This window comes from Manis pentadactyla, chromosome 14 (genome assembly GCF_030020395.1).
Source record: "Manis pentadactyla isolate mManPen7 chromosome 14, mManPen7.hap1, whole genome shotgun sequence".
Taxonomy (NCBI): Eukaryota; Metazoa; Chordata; class Mammalia; order Pholidota; family Manidae; genus Manis; species Manis pentadactyla.
This window is the reverse complement of record NC_080032.1, coordinates 54,435,971-54,461,587: the sequence shown is the minus strand read 5'-3', so window position 1 is coordinate 54,461,587 and position 25,617 is coordinate 54,435,971. Positions and strand designations below refer to the sequence as shown.

The window sequence follows — 25,617 nt, the reverse complement described above, 5'->3', positions numbered from 1 at the left end:
CTCCCGTCTAAGAGACAGTGCATCATTCTGACGGACACCGTCAGTGACAGGACAGTAGGGCTGTCGGCCTCCCCGTCCCCGGCTTCTTGGTCACCGGCAGGGGCACGACGGGGAGGAAGATCGCCTCCACACGCCCGACCCGCCGGGTGGTTCTGTCACAGAAGATACGCGTTGGCCCCTTCCCTCCCCAAAGAAGGGCGTGGGGCGGTGGGTATGGACAGAGATCCTCTTCCTGAGCAAAAATTGGACAGAATCCCCTGAGCACTCCCTTGCTCCCGGTCTTCAGCTTGCTGAGTCCAGTTTAGCAAGAATTCTGGTAAGTCAGTTTAGCAAGAATCCTCATCCCCGATGTGGGACCACGCTGGCCTGCCTTCAGTAAGAGTCTGTCAAGCTCCCCTGCCTGAGGCGCCTTCTCCCAGGAACTCTATCCTCTCACCCCCACCATGCCGCACCCTCACTTCCCCACACGCTGTAAATCTCAACTTCCTTTGCTGTGTGTGGAGTTGAGCCCCATCTCTCTCCCCTATTGCAAAAGTCCTGAATAAAATCTTCTTTATTTTTTAAAATTTCAGAACAATCTTTGTTTAACAATATGTTTAGACATGCATGTGTGTGTAGCTCCTCAAGCAAGTTTGGTGGAGCTGCTCAGTCAGAAACCCACATGCATGGTGGTTATAGAGTGGGTCTGGCACCACACAGACCTGGGGAGAAGCTCGGCTCAGCTGCGGGCAGGCCGCCTCCAGACAGGTTGCCTGAAAGACGGGGATCATCTTTCTCTCATGGGTGGCAAGACCCAAAGAAGTAAGGCCTCAAGTCGTGAGCACAGAGCATGGTACTGATACATAACAGGCACCGACAGTCCTCCTGATACGACATGGATGTGTTACACCTGACACACTTATGGATAAGAAATGGATAAAAAGGGGACTTACTCTATAACCATGGAAAATTTATTTATTAAGAATACAAGTCTTTAAAACCCCATAGGTGAGTGTGGACACTGTGGGTAAAATTGTAGCATTTCCAGAATATCTCACTTGCTTTGGCACATTGGCATATCAATAGGCATTCAGAGGTGGAAAGAAGTATGGCTTGAGGGCATTTGCATCATTCCTCAGTGGGGGAGAGAAGTTCACCTCCATATCAGTGGGTAATTACCTGGGCACAGAGGGCTTATCTGTAGCGGAGAGGTGAGGCCAGTTTTGCTTCTGCTGGAGCGGGAAAGAGAGATGGCCCAGAACTGCAGTTTGTGAGCAATAAACAGATTTTAAACTTAATTGCTCCCTTTAACTGATTTCAGTTTTTAGAGGTATTTTGCCCGGGGATTTCCTTTCCCCAGACTTACAAAGTTACAGAATCACTGCTGGGACTTTAGGTCCAGGTCCTTGTGTGTGTGCACTTCTTGCTTGCTAGCCAGGGAGGCAAAAGTGGGCCAGAACCAGCTCACCTGAGCCAGCAGGTGTGACTCCTGGGCAGCAGTCGGCATGTCGGAGGCCAGTGTTCAGCACCCAGTGACCCTGAGGAGAGGCTGTCCACGCAGCACGGAGACCCGAGGCTGGCACTGAGTGTGTCCTCCCAGGGGAGGTGGTGAAGGGTGGGTGGCATGTTCGGGCCACTGTTGGTGTGAAAGTCCAAGGGCACTGGTGCGGGGATGATTCTCAGGAGGCCGGTTTATCACAGAGCAAAGAGCACATGACGCTGGCTGGCCCAGCACGACTCTGAAGGGACATTCCTTTTGATACAGCATGGAAGTGAAGGTGTCAGGCCCAGCTGTGTGCCCATTCCCATGTGTGGGAGTCCAGCTTACGTGCTGAATGGATTTTCACAGAAATTTGTTCCTTTGAACTTGCTTGCTTTTGATGGTTGTTTGTGATGGCTCTGGAGTGTGGGCTTTTCTCCCACTGTGATCAGCAACTGTTACTCAAAGTAGAGGAGCTGGTCAACCTCAAAACAGTCACTGGCATGAGGTACCACTTTTTCTAGGGATGCCCGGACCTCTACTTCACTGGCATTCTGTCGCCTTGCCTGCTTGAGGTAATTATAGACCTTCTCAAATACTTCTGGCCCCAACTTCTGCATGGCTGACCTGCCAGACAGGAAGGACGAGAAGAATTACACAGAGACCAACTGAAAGAAATGTGTTTTTGAAACATTAACTACACAAACCACATGCTAATCCTGGGATTTAGAAAACAGGTTAAAATAAGACACAATGTCTCTACCTTGAACATACTACAACATTCAACAAATACTTCTTGAACATAGTGCCCTCCTGAGAACTGTGGAGAGGCATTAACCAAGTCAGACAAAGTCCTGCCTTCATGGGTCTTGCCTTCTAGAATGAATGAGCAGGTAAATTAGATCTTTGGCTGTACTAAGTGTGATGCAGAACAATAAAGGCGGGCAAGAGGCAGAGGGCAGGCGACCCTCTCGGAGGAGTGCCATCTGGGCAGAGTCCCACACTGCTGGGTGAAGGACACTGGGGGCCCTGAGGCTGCACACGATGGAGAAATCTCAGGAAGGTAGTGTGGCTGGGGCCAGGTGCACAGGGGAAGGGGGCGGTGGAACATGAGATCAGAGAATTGCTCCCAGAACTGTGAAAGCATTACTCTAAACACATTGATGGTAATGCTGACGGTAACTTTGAAGGCCCAGTCACAGACCCTTCCACTCACTGTGTAAGCTTCTGCCGCGCAGGCTACTGACCCCTGTCATCTCCACAACACAAGGTCCACATGAGGGGTTGCGGCAGACAAGAGTGGAAGCAACTGAGCCTGCTTTGGCTTAGAGGCTAGTAATTATGCTCTAAGATACACACATTTTTTATTTTAACTCACATCCTTATAGTACTTTAGAGTTTGCCAAATGCTTTTATATTCATTGTGATATATGATCCCTATGAACAAGGCAATTCATTGAGGATTTATCTGTACTGCACAGGTGACAGTAGGCAGGCTGGCTTTCATAAACACACAGGCAGTGGCTGACGAGGTTAAACATAAGCACAGGTCTCAGAACTCCCAAGTACTGGAGAGGTCAGCAGCTGCAGGGCTTTCTTCTTTTGCCAAAGGATTATCAGAACTGATCCCGGGATGCCTCACACCCTAGGTCACCCCCAGAAAGCCAAGCTTCCCTTTTGCTGACACTTCGTAAGCTCTGGTCACCCCCTGCTCACTGATGACTTCAGTACCTGCCCAAGCTTCCCTCCACACCTGCCCCTGTCTCCAGTCTCAGGACATCAGTACTCGGGGCCTTCCTGACTCTGGACTGCCTCATGTGCAGTGATTACCTTTACCCTTGTTGGTCACCCCTTCCCAGGCTCACACCCTTCACCCCATCAGCACAACTACCAGCCCTTGTGTGCTGCGTGGCTGTCCCTCTATCCCCCCACCGTGCTTCCTCCAAGGTGCTCCCACTTCTTGGCCACCTGCAGTCCTCTGGCTCTACCCCGTGATGGCAGCCCACCCCTGTGTGTCCTCATGGGCTCACTTCCTGCAGTTGAATGCATGGTCCATTGTTATAACCATGACCCTGCAGACTCCCTGGACTTTTTCACTCTCACCTTTCCGTGTAAACTCCTCTGATGGGTAAATCCAGATATCCACGGACTCATGCCTGTACCCAAACAGCAGAGCATTCCTGGAGAAGAACACTCAGTTCTGCCAACAGTTTTCATTTAAATAACGAATGACCACAATTCAAAAAGGCTGCAGCACTGCCCAGTGGTCCTACTATGCTTCCCTGGCATGCTTGTTGTCCACTACTCAAAATGACTACTCCACACCTTGTCCCTTATTCCAAAGGTCGCTGAACCCCAATGCTCGTTCTCAGCTGATGACTTAATATCTCATTGAGAAATAGAAACAAACATGGAAAAGTTCCCTCAGCTTCCCAGTGCCCACGCTACCCACCTGCCTGCCTGGCCCGCTGCTCTCCTGGCCTCCCCTCTGCCCCTCTCGGAGGCCCCCCTGCTTACATGAAAACCAAGCTCTCCCGTTGCTGGGCCTCAGGCCCATGGCTGCCTCGGGGGCGTCTCCCAGCAGCAGAGCTCTGGCTTCCCTCCTCATCCACCCCCACCCCTTCGGCACTGCTCCCGCCAGGAGAAGACAGGCCCTCAGGCCCTCTCTTAAACACCCCTCTGACCTCCACATCCCCTTGGCCACCCCCTCCCTGGCCATCCCTTGACATCCACTGCCAACAAAACTTGACAGAGTCAAGCACGGCTGCTGTTTCTACTAGCACTGCATACGCTCCTTCAGCCCCTTCTCTTGGGCCCTTAAGCCCTTCTCCCTCAAACTACTCTTGCAATGACCGTACGGTCGTTCTGCTGGTCTCTCCTTTATACATACCTTGCTGGGTATCTCAACAGCAGTCACCGGACCACTGTTCCCTTCTCAACACATCCTTTGCTGCCTTTGGGTACACCACTTTCTCCAGGGGCTTTCCTGTCACACTGTTGGCCTCTTCCTAGCCTCTTCTGCTGAGTTGTCCTCCTTACAGTGGCTCTGCATTTCAGGGCATCCCGGGCTAAGTCTCTGATACCCTTTCTTTTCTCTTCCTTCATTCGCTGCCCACGTAATCCCCAGTCCAGGTCCTGAACACCACTGATAGGTGAGGACTTCCTGGATTGCCACCCTGCCCTCCGCCTAGAGCTCCGGTCTTGTGACTCAGCTGCTGGCTGGCTATCCCCAGCTGGATGTCTGAAAGGTGTCTCACTCAGATGCAATACAGCAAAAAAAGAGCTTCTAATTACCACCTTCCTCCCCCTGAAAATGATATGCTGATTTCACAGTGTTTCCTAGTTTAAATGGTGCCAGTTTCCATCCAAATTTGCAAGCCTGTGACCCTTGATTCCTTGCTTTCTCACATTAACTCCATCAGCGTCAGCAGGTCTTATAGTGCTCTTCAAATTGTGGTAAAAACCAGTTTTGTCTTTTGAAGTTTCCCATCCAACATGGACTCGTACAGGGGCATACTGCCCATACCTAATGTATAGCCTGCGCCTCACACTGCTCCTGCCACGTGCAACTCCTGAGGGAATCCGACAAACCCACGCTAGCATACACCTTACACAGTGAGGCAGGTCTGCTTATCACATGTCCAGATGCTGTGGATTGCTGCCCTCACAGTTTGCTGCAACAGTCTCCAGACACTTCCCCTCAATCTGTCCTTATCTAATGAGGACTGGTGACAAGCAATGTGTGGACCAGGACCATCCCCAGAAAACACTCAGACAAGCCTGTTAGAGATGCTACCTCCAACCAGGTCCTAAATCCACTGGCTTCTCTCTTGGCCGCTACCACCACCAAGGTTCAAGCCCCCCAGCATCTACCCCCCACCTAGGCAATAGCCTTTTGGTTCCATTTGTCACTCAACAATTCATTTCGACATGCTATGGCCAGTGTGAACTTTAAAAATTGTGAATCAGATTCCATCACTCCCCTGCCTAAAGCCCTCCAGCAGACCCCTCTGACACTAGGGCATGACCCCCTCTCTGCTCCCATTAACCACCCTCCTTTACCACCCTCGGCCTGTCCACACTGTCTGAGCACTATGCTCCAATCACACCTACTTTCTTTCTGTTCCTTAAATGTAGCACAGCTCACCCCCACCCTCAGGTCTTTGCACTAGCTGACCCTCTTCCTGGAATGCTCTTTCCAGTGACCTTTACATGGCTGACCCTTCTTGCTGTTCAAATCTCAGCTTGAACATCACCCTCTCAGCGAAGCCGTCCCTGATACCCAGCTGCCCCACAGGATCACACCACCTTAATTATTTGTGTAGCACTTAGAACTTCTGGTGTTTCTCTTTTGTGTGTTGTTTGTTGTTGTTCTCTCCCCAGTCTCCGAACAAGCACACAATTCATTGAGGGAGGGACCCTGTGCCTAGGCATGCATTAGGTGCTTAGGAAACATCTGTAGAATGAAGGAATGAGAGGCACAGCCAAACAGTATCAAGAGACAAATGTAAAGTGGCACCGAAGTTCACAGCTTGCAGGTCAGAGAGCAGCCTACGGAGGAGGAGAAGGTGGCGTAACAGCTGAGGGAAAGCTGGTGGTGGCCAGCAGTCAAGCACTGGAAATCTGTGCCTGAGTCTGGAGGGCAGAGACAGAGCAGAGCTTCCACAGAGGCAGACAGCCCCAGGGGAACATATGGCTGCCAGGCCCTTTCCTGCAAGTGGTGCTTGCCTTCTGCTGTGTCTGCCCCGGACAGCAGAACCCGAAGGGCAGCTTCTGCTCAGGTGCCCTATTAAAGCTGACAGGTCCTGAGAGTTACTTTATTTAACACCCGCCGCTGCTCACACTCTGTGCTGAAGATGGACAAATGCACTGACTCAAAACAGAATCTGGCTGGTAACTGTTCACAAGAGACACACCCGGAAACACAGGACTAGGTCAGACAATAATATGATGACATCAAGTAAAATATTTATTTTTTATGACCAAAAGGATGCCTGGCAAATAATAACCAAAAGAAACCTGGGGGTAGCAATATTAATATGAGACAGAATAGATTTTAGATAATGAAAACAGTTCAATTCACTAGGAAAAAGTAAAAATTCTAAAGTAGTATGCATATAATAAAGTGGAATGAAAATCATAAAGCATTATAGGGAGAAATTGTCAGATAGTGTCCTCCTAATACAGGCTTTCAACACACCTTGCTCAGTTATTGATGGGTGAAACATTTAAAAAATAAGTAGTGATACAGAAAATCTGAATACACTTAATAAACTAAACTTAATATATATATATTACATAATTATATATGACCTTCTCCCTCCCTGATGATTAGAGAACCCACATTCGTCCCAGTTGCTCAGGTAACATTTACAAAAACTGACTACATCCTAGACAACATTTCAAGTCTCAACACATTTCAAATAACTGATTTTATAAAAATTCTACTTATCTGACCACAACATAATTGATAGGAATCTGTAACAAAAATATGGATTGAACATTACCATGTTTTTAAATTCATTTGTTCTAAATAATTTATGGGTCAATGAAGAAATCAGGCCTGCTATACACAAACTCATTTTAAGCCAGAAGAAAAATGGCAGGCGCTCTGGCCTCGTTACACTGCAGCACAGGATTATTCTTGGCACTTGAAAAGCATGCTGAAGTATTTCTGCAAGGTGATGTGTTTGAGTATTTTGGGAATCATAAAATAAGAAATTCTATTTAAGGGATTCTCTTTCTGTTTTCTAAGATTTGAGAAGAGAAGGGGGGCTCCCTGTGTATTCAAAGGTAAAGGGGCTCTCAGTGTGTTCCTTCAAAGGGTGGGAGGGGAGAAAAGATGGGGGTGGGCAAGAACCACCCTTTTAGTTAGGTGGGTATCTCAAATAAAAGGCTTGTGTTTTCATCCTTTTTCATGTATTTCTTCCTATGCTCCTCCAATGATTCTACCCTCTTGTCCAAAAGTCACCTAAGTATGTAGGGGATCCTAAGCATCATCTTAGTCCAGATGCTTCACCTTCAGGCCTGTTCTCTGTGGGCTGGGTCAGCGGCCTCCCTGGAGCTATGGGCACGGGGACTAGGAGGAAGCCTCCCCAGGGTCCCGAAGAAGCCCCAGCTGCCTGGAGCAAATCCCCAGTGCGGGTTTGGCCAACTCCCCACCTGGGAACTCTGTTAAACCACAGACGGCACTTTCTCCCCTGCCGCCTGTTCCTCCACACTCATCTCAAATCCTCCCCAGTGGCCTGGACTGACCTCTCTCATGCTTACTTTTTATTTGCAAATGGTATGTTTAATAGCAGCTGTTTGTTTGCCCCCAGGGGCTGAGAGCTCAGTGTGCACTCGAGCTCCCTAGGGGCTCTCACGGAAGGGTTTTATCTGTGTAGCTCTAAAGGGCGTCAAACAAAAATGTCACATTTTAAACATTATTTTGATTTTGAAATGATCGCACATTCACAGAAAAGTTACAGGTAGAATGCAAAGAATGCCTTTTTACCCGAGCCTTTGAAAATAAGCGGATGCCCCTCTCCCCACATACTTTGTATTTTCTACAAATAAAGACATTCTCTTACACAAGCACGGAACAGCCATCAGAGTCAGGAAATCAACACTGGTACATTACTGCCATCTATTTCCCTAATCCATTCAAGCTTCCCCAAATGTCCAGTAATGTCCCCTTATAAGCACAGGATCCAGGTCAAAATAATCCTCCACTGCATTTATTTGTGATGTCTCTTTAGTCTCCTTCAATTACTTTGACACTCTCAGAAGTGTGAAGCAAGCTGTCTTGTAGAACGGTCCCTCAGCTTGCCCATGGGCATCAACAACACCCGCCCTCCGGCCATCCCTGCTTTTACACATTGGCCTGAAAGTCAGGAGACAGCCTTTCACTACCTGGGGGCACTATTAGCTCCTCCCATAGCAGTTCCAGGAGGTTCTCTTTTCTCTCAGGCCCAAGAAGTGCCAGGTGCCGGTTCATGATTCTTCCCAAAGCTTTGTCCTTGTGGTGGGAAGGCAACAGCTGGTGAGGGAGGTGGGCAGAGACTCAGGGGAGAATGCCCCTTGAATGTCTAGCAGGCATCTTACAGGAATCACGTTCATGTGAATTTCTGATCTTTCTTCTGACACACCATAATACTGCGGCTGTCCCCACTTCTGTCCATGCCCACTCCTGTCTCCCAGCTGCTCTGGCCAACTAGTGTGCTTGAGTCCTCGTTCTGTCTTTGACCCCAGCAGTCCAGTGTCTCTCACAATCACACCAGTTGGCAAATCCCATCAGCTCCATTTTCAAAACGTACCCAGGATCCCAACACCCCCACCGCCCTGCCCTACCACCATGGCCCAAGGCTGCCCGCTCTCACCTGACTGCTGCTGCGACAGCCTCTCCATTGGTCTCCCACTGGCTTCTGCCCCTGTCCCTACAGTGTACTGTCAACTCAGCAGCCCAGGCGAGTGGGACCTGCGCTCCCACACTCCATTATGAACCCAGCCTCTGTTGAGTCCCTGCCTCTCTCAGAGTGCAAAATCCTTCCGGTGCTGTGCAATACCCTGACGGACCTTTCACCCCACCTCTCCAGGTGCACATTCGGCTCCTCCCCCTCACGCCGCTGTCCCAGCGCCCCTGGCCCCTGCCCTTCCCAGAACATACAGAGCACACACAGGCCTTTGCACCTGCTCTCCCTCTGACTAGACCTCCACATCTCTCTCCCTCACCTCCTCCACGTCTTTGCCTTCCTGCCGTCTTCTAGGAGAACCACCCTGATTACCCTTTCTAGAACTGTGACTCTGATCCCACTGTGCGCTGCCTGTCCATGTCCTGGCTGTGTGTGTCCTTCTGAGCTCTGGCGGCTTCCTAGCGCACTCTGTCTTCCCCGCGATTTTATGGCCTGTCAATCCCCCGATTGAGACATAAGGTCCTCAGAGCAGGGATCGTTTTTAGCTTTCCTGTTCACTGATCCCAGTGCCTAGAGCAGTGCCTGGCACTGTATAAGTTCACAATAAACACATATCCTGGATGAATAAATAGCCTGAAAGCCAAATAAGAAAGGAATATATGGTGATGTCATAGCATTTTATTTAAAAATCCTGCATTCCTAGTATTTGTTCTAAGAATTAGCAAATAGTGAAATTACAACCTAATTTTGCAAAATATAAGATCACTTTGTGATTTTTAGTTGTGGTTTTTCAAGGTAAAGTTCCAATCAAATGTAGTTTTTCAGTATTATGATTATTTTCATCTCTATTTCAAATGGATTGGCTTTATTGGGTCCGTATGATCATTTTTGAATAAAAATGACTTATTTCTCTGAGTAGGAAGAAACAAGCCTTATTTTAAAAAATTCTGTGTGGAAGGGCTGTCATCCATGCAGTCATCTTTTACGCTTGCACACCGGGGCCGTCTAGAGAGCCATGATCTGCACCCCTTGCTGTGGGGAGGCCTGCTGCCCAGCCACACACAGGAGGCCATGGAGAAGGTCGATTCCAGAGGCCTTCGGCGCCTTGGAGGGGGCGGCAGAAAAGACTGTGCTGCTCTCGGCCACCCCGTCTGCCACCTGAGTGACCTCAGGCAGAGGGCAGCAGCCGAGGGGGGGTGCAGCCTATTGTTCTAGACAGTATTTTAGCTTAACAGCAAAAATGTTTAACACATTCCCCCTCCTAGAAAAACAGCAAGCAGTTTCTTCAGGGAGAAGGAGAAAGAATGATTTCCACTGTTCTGGTGGGTCATCGAGTTCCAAATTTCCCTTTTCCCTATCTCAAATCATAGCAAGGTATCTTTCCCTTTCCTGGAGCCTATTTGCCTTGCAAACCATTTTTCCTGGCAGTAGAAGTTCCCCAATAATGGCTACTTATTTTCCATTTCCAAGTTAACCCCCAAGTACTATAAAGCTAAAAGCAAAAGCCTTGTTTGTTTTTGGATCTGCCCCCAATAAGGCATGGCGCCCAGAGACAGAGGACCTTTCCTGGTCCGCTGTGTGACCAGTATAGTCCTGGCACTAAGCTGTTCATTCAGCACATGTTTAATGAGCACCTAGTATGTGCCGAGCACTGGGGTTGTGGCCATAGCCTAGGAACCTCACAGAACTCATGTTTTAGTGGGAAGATGACATTAAACAAGTAAACAAATAAGGTAATTTCAGATTTTTGTCAATAATACAAAAAATAAATAAAACAGGGACTTGGAAGAGAGAGCCTGGGGCTGCCCAAAAGAGAGACTGGCCTCCCTAGTAAGAGTGGGGCAGAAAAGCTGTTCCTAGGTGATTTGATGTGAGACCCCTTCCTCAGCCCTGCCACGGAACCAGCCTCTATGGCCCTGACTGACCCTAACGGAGAGGAAGCCAGGCCTGCCTCTAACATTCATGGGGATGCAGCTAAAGGACAAATGGAGACCCACACATGTCTCAGTGGTTACACGTTATGAACTTGGCTAACAAACTGCTAACTAAAATATAGTCTACCTTCCCACCTTGACAAATTAGCTTTATAAAGACCAGGAAGGCCAGGTTTGCATTCAGGTTTTTGGGCTCCTCAGAGTTCTGCGTTAGAATATGGCAAAGCTGGGTAAGCTGGCCTCTGGGCCTTACCCCTACATGCCAGCCTGGCCTTCTCTTCCAAGCTGGCTCCAACTCCCCTTGTGAGGGGCTTCTGCACACACACTTGATACCTAAGCCCCTGTGCCTTGCACAAAGAGCGCCCCTTTGGTCCCCCTCAGGCTTGAGCTGTGCAGCCTGGCTGCACAGAGCTCCTCTTGGAGGAGGGGCCCAAGGTGGGGGCCCACAGACTTTAGACATGGGTGCGGGGCCAAGCAGCAGGGGAATTGCATTCCCAGGTACCCAGGGCCTGGTCTACAAGAGGAGACACTGGCTCTGAGTATGTAAGCCTCCCGGCCCCACAGACTCCATGCTCCATGGGGAGAAATGTGGCTGGAGGATCATCAAAGTGGCACCCCCTGTAGCAGAGGCCTGCGTGCCACTTCTACCTGGGGCCTGGAGACAGCACTGGAGGAGGGAGGCTACTTTGTTGATGTGATTAGGAAAGGCCTCTATGAGCCATCCGTGCCAAATGAGGGTGGGCGTTCCAGGCCTGCAGGAAGAGGACTGACGTGCCCAGACACTCTAGGCCTTGTATGGAAGAAAAGAAGGCTGGGGTGGTCGGGGCCTGACCCAGAGGAGAAGAATGACAGGAGATGAGGCAGTGGGTCAGGCAGGGCAGGGAGCTTGGAGGCTGTGGCCAGCAGCCCTGAACCGTTCCTGGTGCGGGGGGAGGCCACCAAGGGCTGACATGCTCTGAGCCCTGTTATAACAAGACTGCCCTGCACATGGTGTGAAATGGAGGAACAATCAGGAGCCACTGTGAAAAGTAAATCAATAGAAGCACCACTCAAAATGCTTCAATGCCCTTCATGTAAGGATCCTTGTGATGAATTCTTCCCCCAATTTTAGAACCAAGGAAAACTCACCTCTCTTACTGAGCTGGTTTCTGCAACTCAGAGGGTTTCTCCTCTTGTCTAGGCCACTGGGAACTCAGAGCTCAACTGGTGTTTATCTCCAGAATAACTGTTCATCTAGCAATCTGGCATCCCATGTATATTTTCACAGACTTTTATAAAAAATCATGAGTAATTAACAATAGCATAAATTATGAGCAAATAACAGTAGCTATCACATACATAAGTAGCCACAGCTCGAGAGACTGGTCCTCTGACCAGGAGCTCCTCTGGCGGCGTGCACGCTGGAGGTTTCCTGTTGGCTTCTCTGTTCCGTTTTGTCTGCTGTGCTGGAATTGTGGGGCAGGTAGCAGGAAGATTTTAAATGCACATTCTTTGCTACTGAAGAATTATGGTAACATGCTGAGACTCTGTTTCTAATCCTTACAAACAAATGTGACCTTTTCTTTTCATGACCCTCCCAACTTCATTGCAAGGGTGTCATAAATATTTTAAGATATAAAAAATGTATAAAGCATAATACAATGAACACTGACATATCTAATTCCCAGTTTTAGGAATCAAGCATTAACAAATATAGCTGAAGTTCCTTGAATTCCCCTCCCAAATCATAACTCCTTTCCAATCGCCAGAGGTAACCAGTATTCTGAATCTGTATTTTTATCATCAGCAAGCATTTAAAAACCACTTTTACTATATATGAAAGTATGTATCCCTCAGAACTAAGTAGTACTGTTTTGTGTGTTTTTACACTTTAAGTAAGTGATATACATAGTTTTTTCCTTTCCTTTTTTGTTCAAAATTGTTGATATTTATTCCCTTTGATTTTATAGCTCATTGATTTTTCAGTGTGCCATTCCATCACTAATTCTGTATTCAGTTTCCTACTCAAGTACCTTTCAGGTTGTTTCTATCCCATCCCCACCCTCCCACTTCTACTAATAAAGCTGTAAATGTAAACATTTGCACACATCTCCTTGAATTCATTGTATCTTAAAGTACAAAATATAAACATGCATGGAAAAATTGAGCTTTTCAGACACAGGTCCTATATTAAGTCACTATTTTCAGACTGATTTACCATCACTCATATGTGATACTTTATAATGACTTCAATATGGATATTTTATAATAAGAAAATACAATCCATAGAGGGATAGAATGATTTAAAAATCAAAATTGTGGAATTTCTGGAAAGCCCTGTAAGGTATCAAGGAGTTCTAATTGAACACCTTCATTTTACAGACAGGGAAACTGATTCCAGAATGGAGATGAGCACCGGGCTACAGACAGTGGGTCCTATACTGGGCCTCCCTGTGATGGACATATATATGAAAAAAATATAAAATAAATAAATCCACTAAACCCCACTAACCAATGTAACATGAAATGGGGGCTACTCAATGAAGTCCTTCCTGGCTGAACTACAGCTATTCTTCCCTTGGTCAATTCAAACCACATTTTTCATTTTTCAAAGGTCAGTGTCATCCCAGCTTTGCTTAAGTAGAAGGAAAAATCGGAAGATAAAGCAGATTTCCTAATCAAATATATTTCCTAACACAAGAATAACTGCATTCACAAAGGAAGATGAAAAGATACCACAAAGGAAAAGAAACTAGAACATAAATATGCTTGGAAGAATTTCTCAGAACAAGGATGAGTTCTTATGATTGGGAAACTATGGGCTTCCTTAGAGAAGAATGCATTTTAAAAGCTGCCTCTCATTTGCTAAGCTTCCACAAGTACTCCATCCTGGACCACACTTAGTCAGGCCCCCCTGAGCCCTCTTCTCACCTGTCCTCAACCTCAGCCTGCAGCCCTTAGCCTCTCGAGCCCAGTTCAGCAAGAATGCCCCCACCTGGACACCTAACCCAGTTCCCATTAGTAGTTTTCCATCTGTTGACGCCTCACCCTGCCCTTCTGCTATAAACCCCCAGCTGCCCCTGTTGTATTCAGAGCTGTGTTCCATCTCTCTTCCCTAATGCAATAGACTTTAATAAAGTCTTTCTTTCCTGTTTAATTCTGTTTGGTGTGGTTTTCCTTGGACAGATTCACCTCTAAATGACAGACTGTCACTGAGTCCCATATCACAAACTGCCCGTTGTTAAAACAGCCAAGTCTTGGTTAACCTGTAACAGTCTCAGTACATGCCTGACAGTGGAGCATGATGACACCCTGTTCCACCATCACAGCTGCCCTTGTTTGGACAATATATTCTATGGTCACCCACAAATGGTGTGAAATTGTCACTGAGGGCCTGTTGGACTTTAGAAACAGTGCTACAGCAATTACAAGGGACAAAAGGGAGCAAGCTTACTAGCTAAGAACGCTCCTTTTTAGTCCTGGTTCCTGAGGCATGCTTATACTTGATTTTTATTTTATGTCCAAATTTAAATGTTTCTCCATAAATAAAAAATTATTATTTTTATCACTTCTTCTTCCAAACATGTTTACACACTGCCTTTATTATATCTCTCCTTTGACGACTGCAAATGGGTTTATCACAGTACACTTACCAGGAATGTGCCCTGCACTCCAGTGTGAGTGAGAGGAGAGAGCGGGCTGACAGAGACCAGGAAGGCCATTGTGGTACAGGCCTTAGGAAAAATAGCTGAGACTGGAGAATCAATACCTCATTCTCTGGTGAATTGCATTAAAGGACTGAAATGAATTTGCAAAACAGTCATTGAAGCCAATACCTGCTCCCAAATCAAGACTGAGTTGTGCTTTCATCTGCTGTGGGGAGAGGGCAGGACAGGAGTGAGCCTGGAAATGCTGGGCTTCCTACTGGTCTTCTGCCTTGAAGCCAAGGGGGAAGATCCCTAACACAGGGAGGTTTACTGGGTAGTTCTGAGCAATGGCTTTTCTAGCTGCTTCCACGTATATGAAAATACCTTCAAGAGGCTCTTACCCTGCAGAGCTTTCCCAGGCCCAGCCAGATGAGTATGGCCACAGGCCTCAGGCCTGGGCTTTCAGGCACAGAGGGTTGGGAGGCAGAGGGGAAAGGGTCAGATCAGAGAGTCTCCAAATTTCCTCCTACTGAGAAAGTCTAACGTTCCCTCCGCTGGACTCTCAGCATGGGTGTGTTAATCTCCTTTCATAGGAAGGAAGACCTGAATGAGGACAGCATGAGCCACTAAGTGGAATCAGTGCCACCAGACTGTCTGTCTGGGAGGAAGGAGCCGAGGCCACGAGAAGGGGGCTCTTCCAAGACCTTGGCCCTTCAGGCCTGCGCTGGCCCGCAGCAACTCACCTTGTGAGGACGGCTTAGGGACACAGAATCTTAGACCCTGTGCCAGATTCCGAATCAGAGTCTGCACTTAAAAACCCCAAGTGATTCATGTGCACTTAAGAGTTTGAGAAACACTTGCTGGAGCTGTGGATTAGACTTTGGATAACAGGACTCCAAAAAGTATTGAAAGCTATGATTTAGCTTTTGACAGAATTATCATGCTTTTATAGGGTCAGGCCAGCTTTCCAAGCTCTGGGGCATCATTTCCTATACCAGCACCCTCTACAGAATTACTTTATTTACTCTTTTACAATTTACTTTTTAAATTTTATAATTTACTTTTTTATAATGAGTTTAAATCTGACAAGAGTAATGGAAAAGGGACCTCTATCAATTTCAGGCTGAAGCTCCCTCCCTCTTCTTCTCTTTCCTTCTCCCTGAATCTCTGGTGCACAGATTTGCATTAATAATAATCAAAGATTTGTACCTCAGCACCATCATGTCTGTGTGCATAGGAGGACACCAGCCTTGCCCAGGTCGGAGACCATGAGCCACAGTTCTGTCATTTCCTGGGTCTGCTCGCTTGCTCGTGTCTGCTCCTGACTCCTGATTCAATGCCAGCTGGAAGTCTTAAATACACAGGGAACTTCTTTCCCTTCTTTTGGGAAAGAGCATATTCTGATTTTATCTCACTGCTGATCTGACTAGGAAGTGACAATCGAGCATGAACCAGCATGAATCAAGCTAATTTTTCATTCTTTCTTTGTATCTGGGGCAGATACTGCAGAAACCATTCAGTGTGAAATAAAGTTCTGAGTAGGTCTAATACAGGGGTAATCTTGGGATGCACTTGGGAATAAACAGGAAGAATTAAATTGCAGGTTTTAGTTGAACTATATAAAATTGCTGCTTTCACAGGTTAAAAAGATCAAACATTGGCAATTTCATTTAGTGGATCTAGTTAGAATGTTTCAATTTAAAACTTCTGGACCTGGGAAATATTAACAGAGTGGAAAGTGCTATACTGGGTTGTCTCTTCTCCTTGGAGAGATTTTTTGGAAGTTGTGGTAAATGCTTTGAAGGCTAGTTAACCATCTTTCTATTCTAAGCAGCCAGGGAGAAATGGGGGTATTAGAAGGTCAGGGTTGGTTATAGATTCAGGATGAATGTGTGTGTTCTTGAAGGAACCTGGGAGGTGAATAAATGGCACCAGACCTTGACACCACAAATGGTGGTGAGTTCCTTTTGTACTCCCTTGATAGGGAGGGTGCTGTTAGCACTTGAACTCTGGCAGGACTAACGAGACACTTCCCCGCCACCAACCAATGAGAGCACTCTTTCACTGGACTGTGGGCTAGGAGGGGTCAGAGTGAACGGAAGCACCTAGGCCCTTTCTCTGCCAGTCATCAGGGCGGTGCCGGGGAAGCGCTGCATCCACGGCACTGGGCGCCATGCTCTGATGCCTGAATCCCGTCACGGTGTGGCCGTGTGTCTGAGAGGAGCAGGCAGGAACCATGCGTGATTCATAATGAGGCCCTTAGCACCTTTAAGGGAGCTTGGCACACCGCAGGCACTAACAACCAGTTAAAATTTTTATCTCAAATTAAAAAATTTGTTGACTAAATTATTTTTAATAACCAATCACATTAACAAAAATTGAAGATATTAATTAAAAATCTTTGTGGACTATGGAAACCAATGTGGAAATAAATATCAAGGGCCACATTCTATGAACCAGTAATTATAATAAAAGGTCACAGCCCATGAACCAGTAATTATAAGACATTAATCTAGGAAGAAAGTCTGAAATTTGAAAACAACATTAGGTAAATGCTTATGTCAACATTATATATGAGTTGAAAAAACTGAAAGAACAAACAAACCAAGAGTAGGATATGATATTATACAAAAATTAGTAATGCTCTTGAGAATATTTAATAACCTTGGAAAATGCTCAAAAAAAGGTGAGGGAGGAAAATGGTGAATGAATGCCCTGCTTTTTTAACTTAGCATTTTATCACAAAAATGTCCCAAGTTATTCAACATTCTGCTAAAATGGATATAGAATACTGCATTGGATGAAAACTGACCTCACTGTTCACTGGTTTATGAACACACACCCGTGGAATAGCACAGAGACGGGACCACCTCAGGCCCACTGCCAGGCTCCTTCCTCTCTCCAGCTAGCAGTGTATCTAGCAAGCTCATCACAGAAGCACACCCAGATCTTCCCGGTTCTCTGTACCCTCACTGCCAGTGTAGTATCCCGCAGCAGACATATATGTTGACTTCTCAGAACAACTCTTATTTATACCTTTAGACTATTTACAACTTCTTGCTATTAAAAGAATCCTGCAAGAGTTTTGACACAAATTTTTGCACATTTATGCAAGTATTTCTGTAGGATAAATTTTGAGTTAAAAAAATACAGACATTGTCAAATTGCCCTCCAAATTATTATACTAATTAGCACTCTGTTCAACACTGTATGAAAATAACTGCTTTATTTTAAAAAGGAAATAGTGGATGGGATATACCTGTGTGTGACTGTGAAGTGGGACTCATGAGCCCTGACACTCTAGCACACAAACAAGGCCCCTTCCCTCCTCCCCACTTCCTTCCTTCCCACCCAAATTACCTACCTACCTATTTTATTATTTTATCTAACCTCCCCACTTCCTTCCTTCCCACCCAAATTACCTACCTACCTATTTTATTATTTTATCTAACCTCCCCACTTCCTTCCTTCCCACCCAAATTACCTACCTACCTATTTTATTATTTTATCTAATGGGACAAGAGACAGAGGGAAAATCAGAGTGAAGGCCAGTGAAGAATGCATGTAACATTAGAGAATTGGAAGAAAGCAGGAAATGGGCTTAAGTCAGAAGCCAAGTGCTTGCTTAAGTAGCTCATATACTAAAATTGGAACAATACAGAGAAGATTAGTGTGACCCCTACGTGAGGATGACACGCCAGACTGTGAAGTGCTGTATGCTTTTATGGTAATGGATGTGTCAGCTAATCTTACCATGGTAGTCATTTCGCAATATATGCATTCCTCAAATCATCACGTTGTACATTTTGAACTTAACAAAATATCAAATATATCTCAATAAAGCTGGAAAAAACTAGGAAGCAGAGTGTGGGGACTACATGGAAACCCGCAGTGTGAGGCAAGTCAGACACACTGCGGGGAATGGTTTGGATGTCCATTTCCAATCCACATAGGCATGGGATTCACCTGGCAGACTTGTTAAAATGGATTCAGTAGGTCGGGTGGAGGGAGGGGGCTTCTGGGTGGAGCTGACACTGCTGGTTGGGGACCACACTTTGAGAAGCAGGGCCAGCTGACAGAGCCTGCTGCCAGAAGCTGGAGCATCGCTACCCAGCAGGGAGGCCGTGAGCATTACTATTTAGCGTCACAAAAGCCTCCTGCAGATGCTGCCAGGTGGCACAAGAAACGGCCGGCTGCATCTCGCTGCTGCTTCCCCAGCAGGCCAGCCTGGCCTGCACCAGCACGAGGACCAAACAAACGCTATATTCACACTTATGCTGATTTTTCCCACTCTTGCAGGAACCATCACTTGAAATCACATTATATTTTATTTGTTTTAGATCCAAGATTTAGTAATAAATTCTGTCACACCAAGTCCTCCAACATTCCCTTGATCCACATAGTACCTGGTGCTGCCGATGCTGTGTGAGGCAAATTGATTGCCTGCCTTGGTTCAGTCCTGAGGCTGCCCGGGGCCTGCAGCTGGTGAACAGGGGTGCACCTCGTCTACCCTGGATGAGAAGCACGAAGTGGGAGCTCTGGCCCGAAGGCCCCACACAGGGTAGCTTTGGTCTGGACTTCACAGCACACAGCTTCCTTTGGAACTGAACTGTCGTTCAGCCCCCCTCCAGCTTCCCCGCATTCTATGAGATGCTTCCTGCAGTGTTACATTCCAGCAGAACTGGGATTGGTACTATATGGTTCGGAACCAGGGCTTTTTTATATCCAGTTCCTCCTGTAGGATGATTTCTTTGCCATCAGTCCTTGTAAATCAAGGGAAGTACAAATGCTAACTCAAAAAATTCACAGGCTGAAGTTGACAAAACATTTTTCGCCTCTGATCCAAGCCAGACAGTGTTTGGTGCTGGCACATCAAGTTTTCCTTCTCTCAGTGTCTGTGTGAGGATAGAGATACCAGTACACACACACACACACGCACACACAGGGGCAAGAGTGCAGGCTTAGAGCCTCAGGAAAACTGTTTAATGCATATTCTCCTTTTCAAGATATAATAAAAGAGACAAGACTCAGAATAGTGCAGGTCTTAGGACTCTGCAGCCCAATGAAGCTGCTGTGTCATCACACAGGACAGGTGTTTGCATTCAAGAAACAGGTTTGACTTGAGTAAAATGGCGTGTTCTTCTAAAGCCTGGGAGGACAGGGTTAGCTTTATGATGGATAGATACAAATTAAGGATACATGAGAAAAGTTTCCAGTATGCTTGTATTCATTTTAAATTTCTAATTAGGGATCATTAAAAATATGATTAGCAATTAGGTTGTTTTTATGCTTGATTCATGCTTTAAATTGCATTTAAAGTTCTTTTCAAGTAGAAAAATCAGAGCAATAATGTTTCTTTCCTTTTTCAAGATATGAGGCCATTTGAACTGTATGTTTACAATAACCACAAAACTACTATCTACCTCATGTATGGAAGAAAACAAACAGCTTTTTGAGAGTCATCTTTACATATACATGCACAGAAACCCACAAAAATCTTTTCGCCTTTGTGTTGATGATGTAAAGGAAATCTGAACACGGGAGCTTAGTGAGGCCCTTCCCAGGACCACTGAATGTCTTTCCCACCAAAAATGCTGAAGGAGCTGCTCCAGATGGAGACACAGAGGCACACATCCACGTTCGGCCTTGGGCCCTCTGGCCTGCGACGCTGGGCCCTGGATGGGGGGCCATATTTCAGCTTTGCTGCTCCCTGGCGGGCTCTGTCAGTAGGGGTACTAGAGGGAGACAGGAAAGCTAGAGGAAAAACAGGGCCTTGCCCCAGCATGTCCTGCTGACAGCACAGCTCCCTGCCAGCACCCGCTCAGCCCACTTCACAGTTTCTCTGACACCAGCAGAACCAGCCTCACTGCCTCCCTGAGATACTGGTGCCCACAGCTGGCACTCTCTCCTCAGATTTGGGCAGTGCCCCACGGAGCACCACTTCCAAGCTGGTGACACCAGCTCCAGCCAAGCAGCGATCCCGCCTCAGGGGTCTGCATCCCTGCCCCCTGCACCCCCCCCCAAAGCTCTGAAGCTTTCACAGTCCCCACCTCTTCCTTTCACTCCCCAGCCAGTGGTAGCCGCTCCCTGCAGTGCTGCTCCCGTCAAACCCCAGTGACCCCTTGTCTTTCAGTTCCCCCACTACACGGTTACTAGTGAGTATTAGACTCTCCAGTAAAGTTACTGGTGTGGTTTCTTTCTCCTAACAGGATGCTAACTGACAGACAAGGTGAGAAAGACCAGCAGGATTCCTTTCCAATGTGTAACCTTCCCTAAGCATATGAGATTTCTTTACGAGTTCTTACAACTTTGTGTAAGATTGTGTAACTTGACATTAAATCAGCAGTGGGTCAGACTACCTGGTCCTGATTCAGAGTATCAGAGATGAACACAGAGAACCTAGTGCAGTTGTTCCGTGAGCCCCTACCTCCATCTGCTGCTACCAGGGTCCAAGAGCAAGAAGGATAAATAGGGTGTGGGATGGGGTCAGGGGAGTCCACAGCTTGACCTCCTTAAAGCCACACACACACACACACACACACACACACACACACACACACACACACACACAGATTCCACAGAGAAAGTGAAAGCAAGCAATTAGAGAGCTTTCTGGAGAGTCACAGCCAGAATTCCAGGTGTGGTCAGATGAGAGTACTACAGGTCATCACGAGAGTAAATGCCAGTGTCATTGGGTCGGGAGCTGACCCTCATTCCCTGTGCAGTGGACTAAAAAGTAAACGTATCTTGACTTGAAAACATTTCTTATATGTGAAAAAAAAATTACCATTTCCGTCTTTATTTTTTTGAAAAGCACAGTGTTAAAATGCTGCCTGGTTTGGATGTCACCCAGGGGGTAAAACTATCGGCTGAATTTTGCACTAAAATGCTCCTGTTGCTGTAGGAGTAAATCACTTGAGCATCATACATGTACTGGTCATGCACATTCCTCAGATCCTTTTGTGTGTGCTGGTTTAAGACAGTGAGACTGCATACACGCCAACAGGGGTAGGAAAGCCTTCAGACCTGTGGCGGTGTCTACAGCACAGTGACTGCAAACACGTCCTGTCTTGTTGCCTGTCTGCTTCCTTTGCCGCTGATTTTTCATTCTCCTACTTAAACTATTCTGAAGCAAGCACTTGTGAGTGTCTCGGGCCCTGAGACTATCAGCTGAGTCTCTCCTGCTGCTATTCTAGATTGGATGGGACCAGCTCAGGTTTATGGTGCTTGTTACAAACAGAAGCTACAGCTATGACACTGCATGGACTGAATGTTCATTCAGCAAATTTCCAATGTCTTCTGAAGAAACTGCATTGGGTCCTGAACAGAGTGCTCACAGGAAGGACCCCATGCTCCCCGTGAGTTGCTGGGCTACTACATGGGAGGCTCCGATGCCAGGTCTGTTCGTGTGCAAACCGAAGCTTAGGGGACACTCCCTTTCGCTGTAAATTGGACTCACAGCTGCACTGCTTATCTCCAGGGTAAATGTAAGGGCCAGGGGCTGGGAAGAGCTGCATTTCTCTGAGGCACAGGAACTGTGGTGATCGCCACAGTCTGGGTGCTGCGCGTTCCCTTTCAGTGGTTTTGGGCAGCACTAGGATAGAAACTGCAGCAGCAGTCCTGGAGTCAGTGTGGCAGGCAGTGACACGATGGGGGCCTGGGGTGGGGGGGAAGCCACATTCAATTTACCTTCCATGGCTAGGCACTGTGCCAATCCTGGGAAACAGGCATTGTTATCCACATCTTACAAATGATAAAATTAAATCCCAAAGAGGTGATGAATTTGTTCAAGATCACACGGTTGTTTCTGGTAAAAAGCCAAGAGTCTGTACCTGGGCCTCCCTGACTCCAAGAACCAAGCTCCCACTGTCTCAGGGAAATCACACACCCTCATCCAATCCTGCTCCCCATTTTGGCTTTAGGTGACTCCTCCTGGCTGATTACAATTTGGGGCAAAACTTGTAAGTTCTTAGGTGACTGTGGTCAGCTTACTTTCTGAGCTTTTCTATACCTGGTAATTATGACAGGCTCTGATATTTTCCAAAGATAAGTTGTGCCAACCAGTTCTTTAAAATAAAAAATAAGTTCAAAATGTCTCCATATTTTGTGGGTTTCCATTGAATTAGCCAGGAGCTCTCTCCAACAATAGCCAGGAGCTCTCTCCAACAACAGCCAGTAGTTTACAACTTTTGTTCCAGGATATTTATCACTAGATCGCACTGATTTTCACGGACCAATCATTTGTAAGAAGTACACTCTTCCATGATATCTTTTTCAGTGCTGGTCTACAACATATGCTCCAAGTGGCAAACCTCTGCTGCTTTAGCACATCTCTAATACTTCTGCTCTTGCATAACCATCCATTTTCCTAGACATTACTCACTCATTAATAGTCAGTCAGCACCATGGAGCACAACAGTATGCTTCTGAATGCTTTACTGCATTTAATCCAAGGTTCATAATAAACAAATGGAAGTAGGCAACACTATCTTCCCCATTTTATGGAGCAGGAAAGGGAGGCTCAGAAAGTTTAGGTAGTCTGCTCACAGAGCTGATAAGTCACAGAGGTGATTTGAAAGTTCCAGGCTTCCAAATCCCCAAGGCTGATATGGTTCTGTACACACATAAACAAAGGATGAGGGATCCCAGGAACACCACTGATCCACAGTATTTAAGGGAGGGGGAAGATAGCAACAGAGCCAGGGGACAGTGCCTTCTCCCTGACCTCGGCTGAGTAAGAAGGTCTGTGCGGCTCATGCTGGGAGCTAGAAGTAAGTGGCCAGGCTGCATATTTACAGACCTTCCACCAGGGCACTGACAATAGCACTTGGAAAAATGAAGCATCATTTGAGCCCAGTTTGGATGACACTAACCACTTGAGATGTCCCATTTTGTTGTACATTTCCTATCCTCCTCTATATCTGTCATTATCTGCACAGATGCACATTGTACTTTTTGTATTGATATTCAGAAGCAGCCAAGAAACACACCCTGCTGCAGCTGACATGCTAAATGTGTGAAGGCCGGAGCCTCTGACTTGCTTCTCATTTATCATGTTCAAAACTAAAGTACAAAACTAAAATAAAAAAACAAAAACTCTGAGATGCAATTAAAAAAAAAATCTTTCGAATTGCTAAATCACTTATCAGTGAAGTTGTCTACAAAATCTTTCCCTATTTAGGCCTGAGAATTCATCTTTGAGGCCCCACTGCTTCCTATAAATACCTCATATCTATTTAACCTCTCATGAAAACGCTGCTCCTTCCTGCAGCCTTCTGGTTAGCCAGAGAAAACAAGCCTTTGGGGACCTGAAAACTGCCCATGAATCCCGTTCTCCTTAAGCCCGAACACAATCCACCTGGAGGACCATCCCAGACGACTGAGCGCCTAAAAGGTGTGCTGGACAGCACCCCTGGATGCCCCAGTGCCTCGTTATCCTGGAAATACAGAGTCCCCATCCTTCCTCTGTGTCCCCATCCAGCAAAAGAAGTAGCAGAACATGTTGTTTGGTGAGCCAAGGTCAGAGAGTCTGGGGGTGGCCAACCCGGGGCACCTCCTTGGTGATGAGAATGTCCAGATGGTGGGCCTTGATCTCCTTGGGACACTGGCCATGCTGGGAGGCGAGAGGCCCTAGGCATTGCCAAGTTAGCTGCTCCACAATAAAAGTGTGCTGCATGGAGACCCCAGCAGTGGGTGCTCTGTCCAGTCAGCAGCTCCTGGACCCCTACACATAAGTTCTCCCAATAAACCTATGTGCCAGTTGCTACCTCCAGGTTTTCCTCAGTCTCTCCAGGCCATCCTGCATCCCTGGCTGAGAGTCAGCCACGTGACGCAGCACCCTTTCGGAGACGCGAGGATGCAATTAGGAAGAAGCCCACTGTTTAAATGCCACACACGTTACTCGTCACCCACTTGCTCAGCCAGCGGCTATTTGCTGAGCATCCAGTCTGTGCTGAGGAATCAGCAGTGAGCCAGGCAAAGAGTCCTGTCTAAATCATCTCAGCTTCTTTTTGCAATGGACAAAATACAATCAGGAAATTATATAATGATAATCTGCCTTGCAAAACACAGTGTTTCACCTTCACGTTTCTGAACACGAGGGGAGTTTTCTGTATAATGTACTTCAGGCAAAAGACTCACGAAGTTAACTTACCACCATTCTTCCACTTGGGCGATAATAGCATCACAAGAAACAAAATTAGAAAGCATTTGTCTGACACCGAAATGTCCCAGTCTCTGAAGAACCTTGTTGTGATCTTGGGAGAAATGAAACCTCGCTGCCTGGAGGTGTCACATGAGGCCATCTTCCCGGCACGGCTGACGGCGGGGCCAGAGGTTGTCTTATGGCATCTCACCGTGTCATGTGCCCCTGCTTCTGACAGTGGGGGGTCCCTTTTAGCCTGGATCTCAACTAGGAAGACTCTTTTTATGCCAATATATTTTTCTCTTTTTTTAATAATCCAAGTAACGACTTCAACTGTAACAGATACAAAAAGCTCGGCATCCTGGCCTCTCTGCCTCCATACTGTATTTGTCTCCTTTGCTGCTTCATCCACTGCACTGAGGAAAGAGAGGAAGAGGGCTTCTGCTCAGCATTGCAGCCCTGCTTGTTAATCATCAGAAGGGAACTTGCCTACAGTCTGAGATTTCTGCAAAAAGTCTCTTACCCAAAGCTTTTCTCCCCCAAGGAGACAAGAGGAGTCTGTATGGAATCATGACTGCCCTGCCAAGGAGTTATAGGAATGTCAACACCAGACCTAGGCCAGCGAGAGTCAGCTAACTGAGGACAGGGAGCTCCCCAGTGCTCTGCAGGCCTCCCTGGTGCCCAGATGTCTTCAGCTGTCAGTCACCTCCTAACCTGTTCCCATCCTATCCCCCTTTCCCTAACATAAAAGGAGCATGACATGGACCCAAGTTAAGATGGCTTTAGGACATGAGTCTGCCACCTTCTTGTTCTGCTAGCTCTCCAAATGAAGTCACTTTCCTTGCCCCATCATCTTGTCTCTTGACTACTGGCCTGTTGAGCGACGAGTTAAACAAGCTTGGACAACTTCACAGACCAACTTGTGTTGCTTTGGTTTTTCCAGAGAAGGCGGCAGAAATGTACTGCCTTTGAACTTTAATATGTTTTTCTTTCCCAATACCATGGCAGGCAAAATATTCACACAGGGAGCAAGAGTCCTGATATTAGAGAGGGCTACAGT

The 25,617-nt window shown here is 46.8% G+C and overlaps 1 protein-coding gene and 1 non-coding gene across 4 annotated transcripts in view; one reads left to right on the top strand and one right to left on the bottom strand.

Annotated features, from left to right (window-relative positions):
- Positions 1–725: 725 nt before the first annotated feature.
- NEK11 (NIMA related kinase 11) overlaps positions 726–25,617 on the bottom strand; it is a 356,448-nt gene continuing 331,556 nt past the window's right edge. The window contains exons 1-2 of one of the 3 annotated variants that reach the window (XR_008993617.1): positions 4,350–4,582; positions 1,958–2,086 (exon numbers count right to left, since the gene is read on the bottom strand). Coding sequence is in view for 1 of the 3 variants with exons in the window: in XM_036894778.2 (XP_036750673.2) it covers positions 1,998–2,086 (89 nt within the window). In the remaining 2 variants the exon portion in view is untranslated. Of the gene's footprint in view, positions 2,087–4,349; positions 4,583–8,820; positions 9,014–25,617 lie in introns of those variants that run through there. The other 2 variants (XR_005026733.2, XM_036894778.2) reach the window with 2 other exon arrangements.
- On the top strand, positions 18,031–18,137 carry LOC118917233 (U6 spliceosomal RNA). Its single transcript, XR_005026741.1, has one exon. It is a non-coding gene; the product is annotated as a U6 spliceosomal RNA (small nuclear RNA).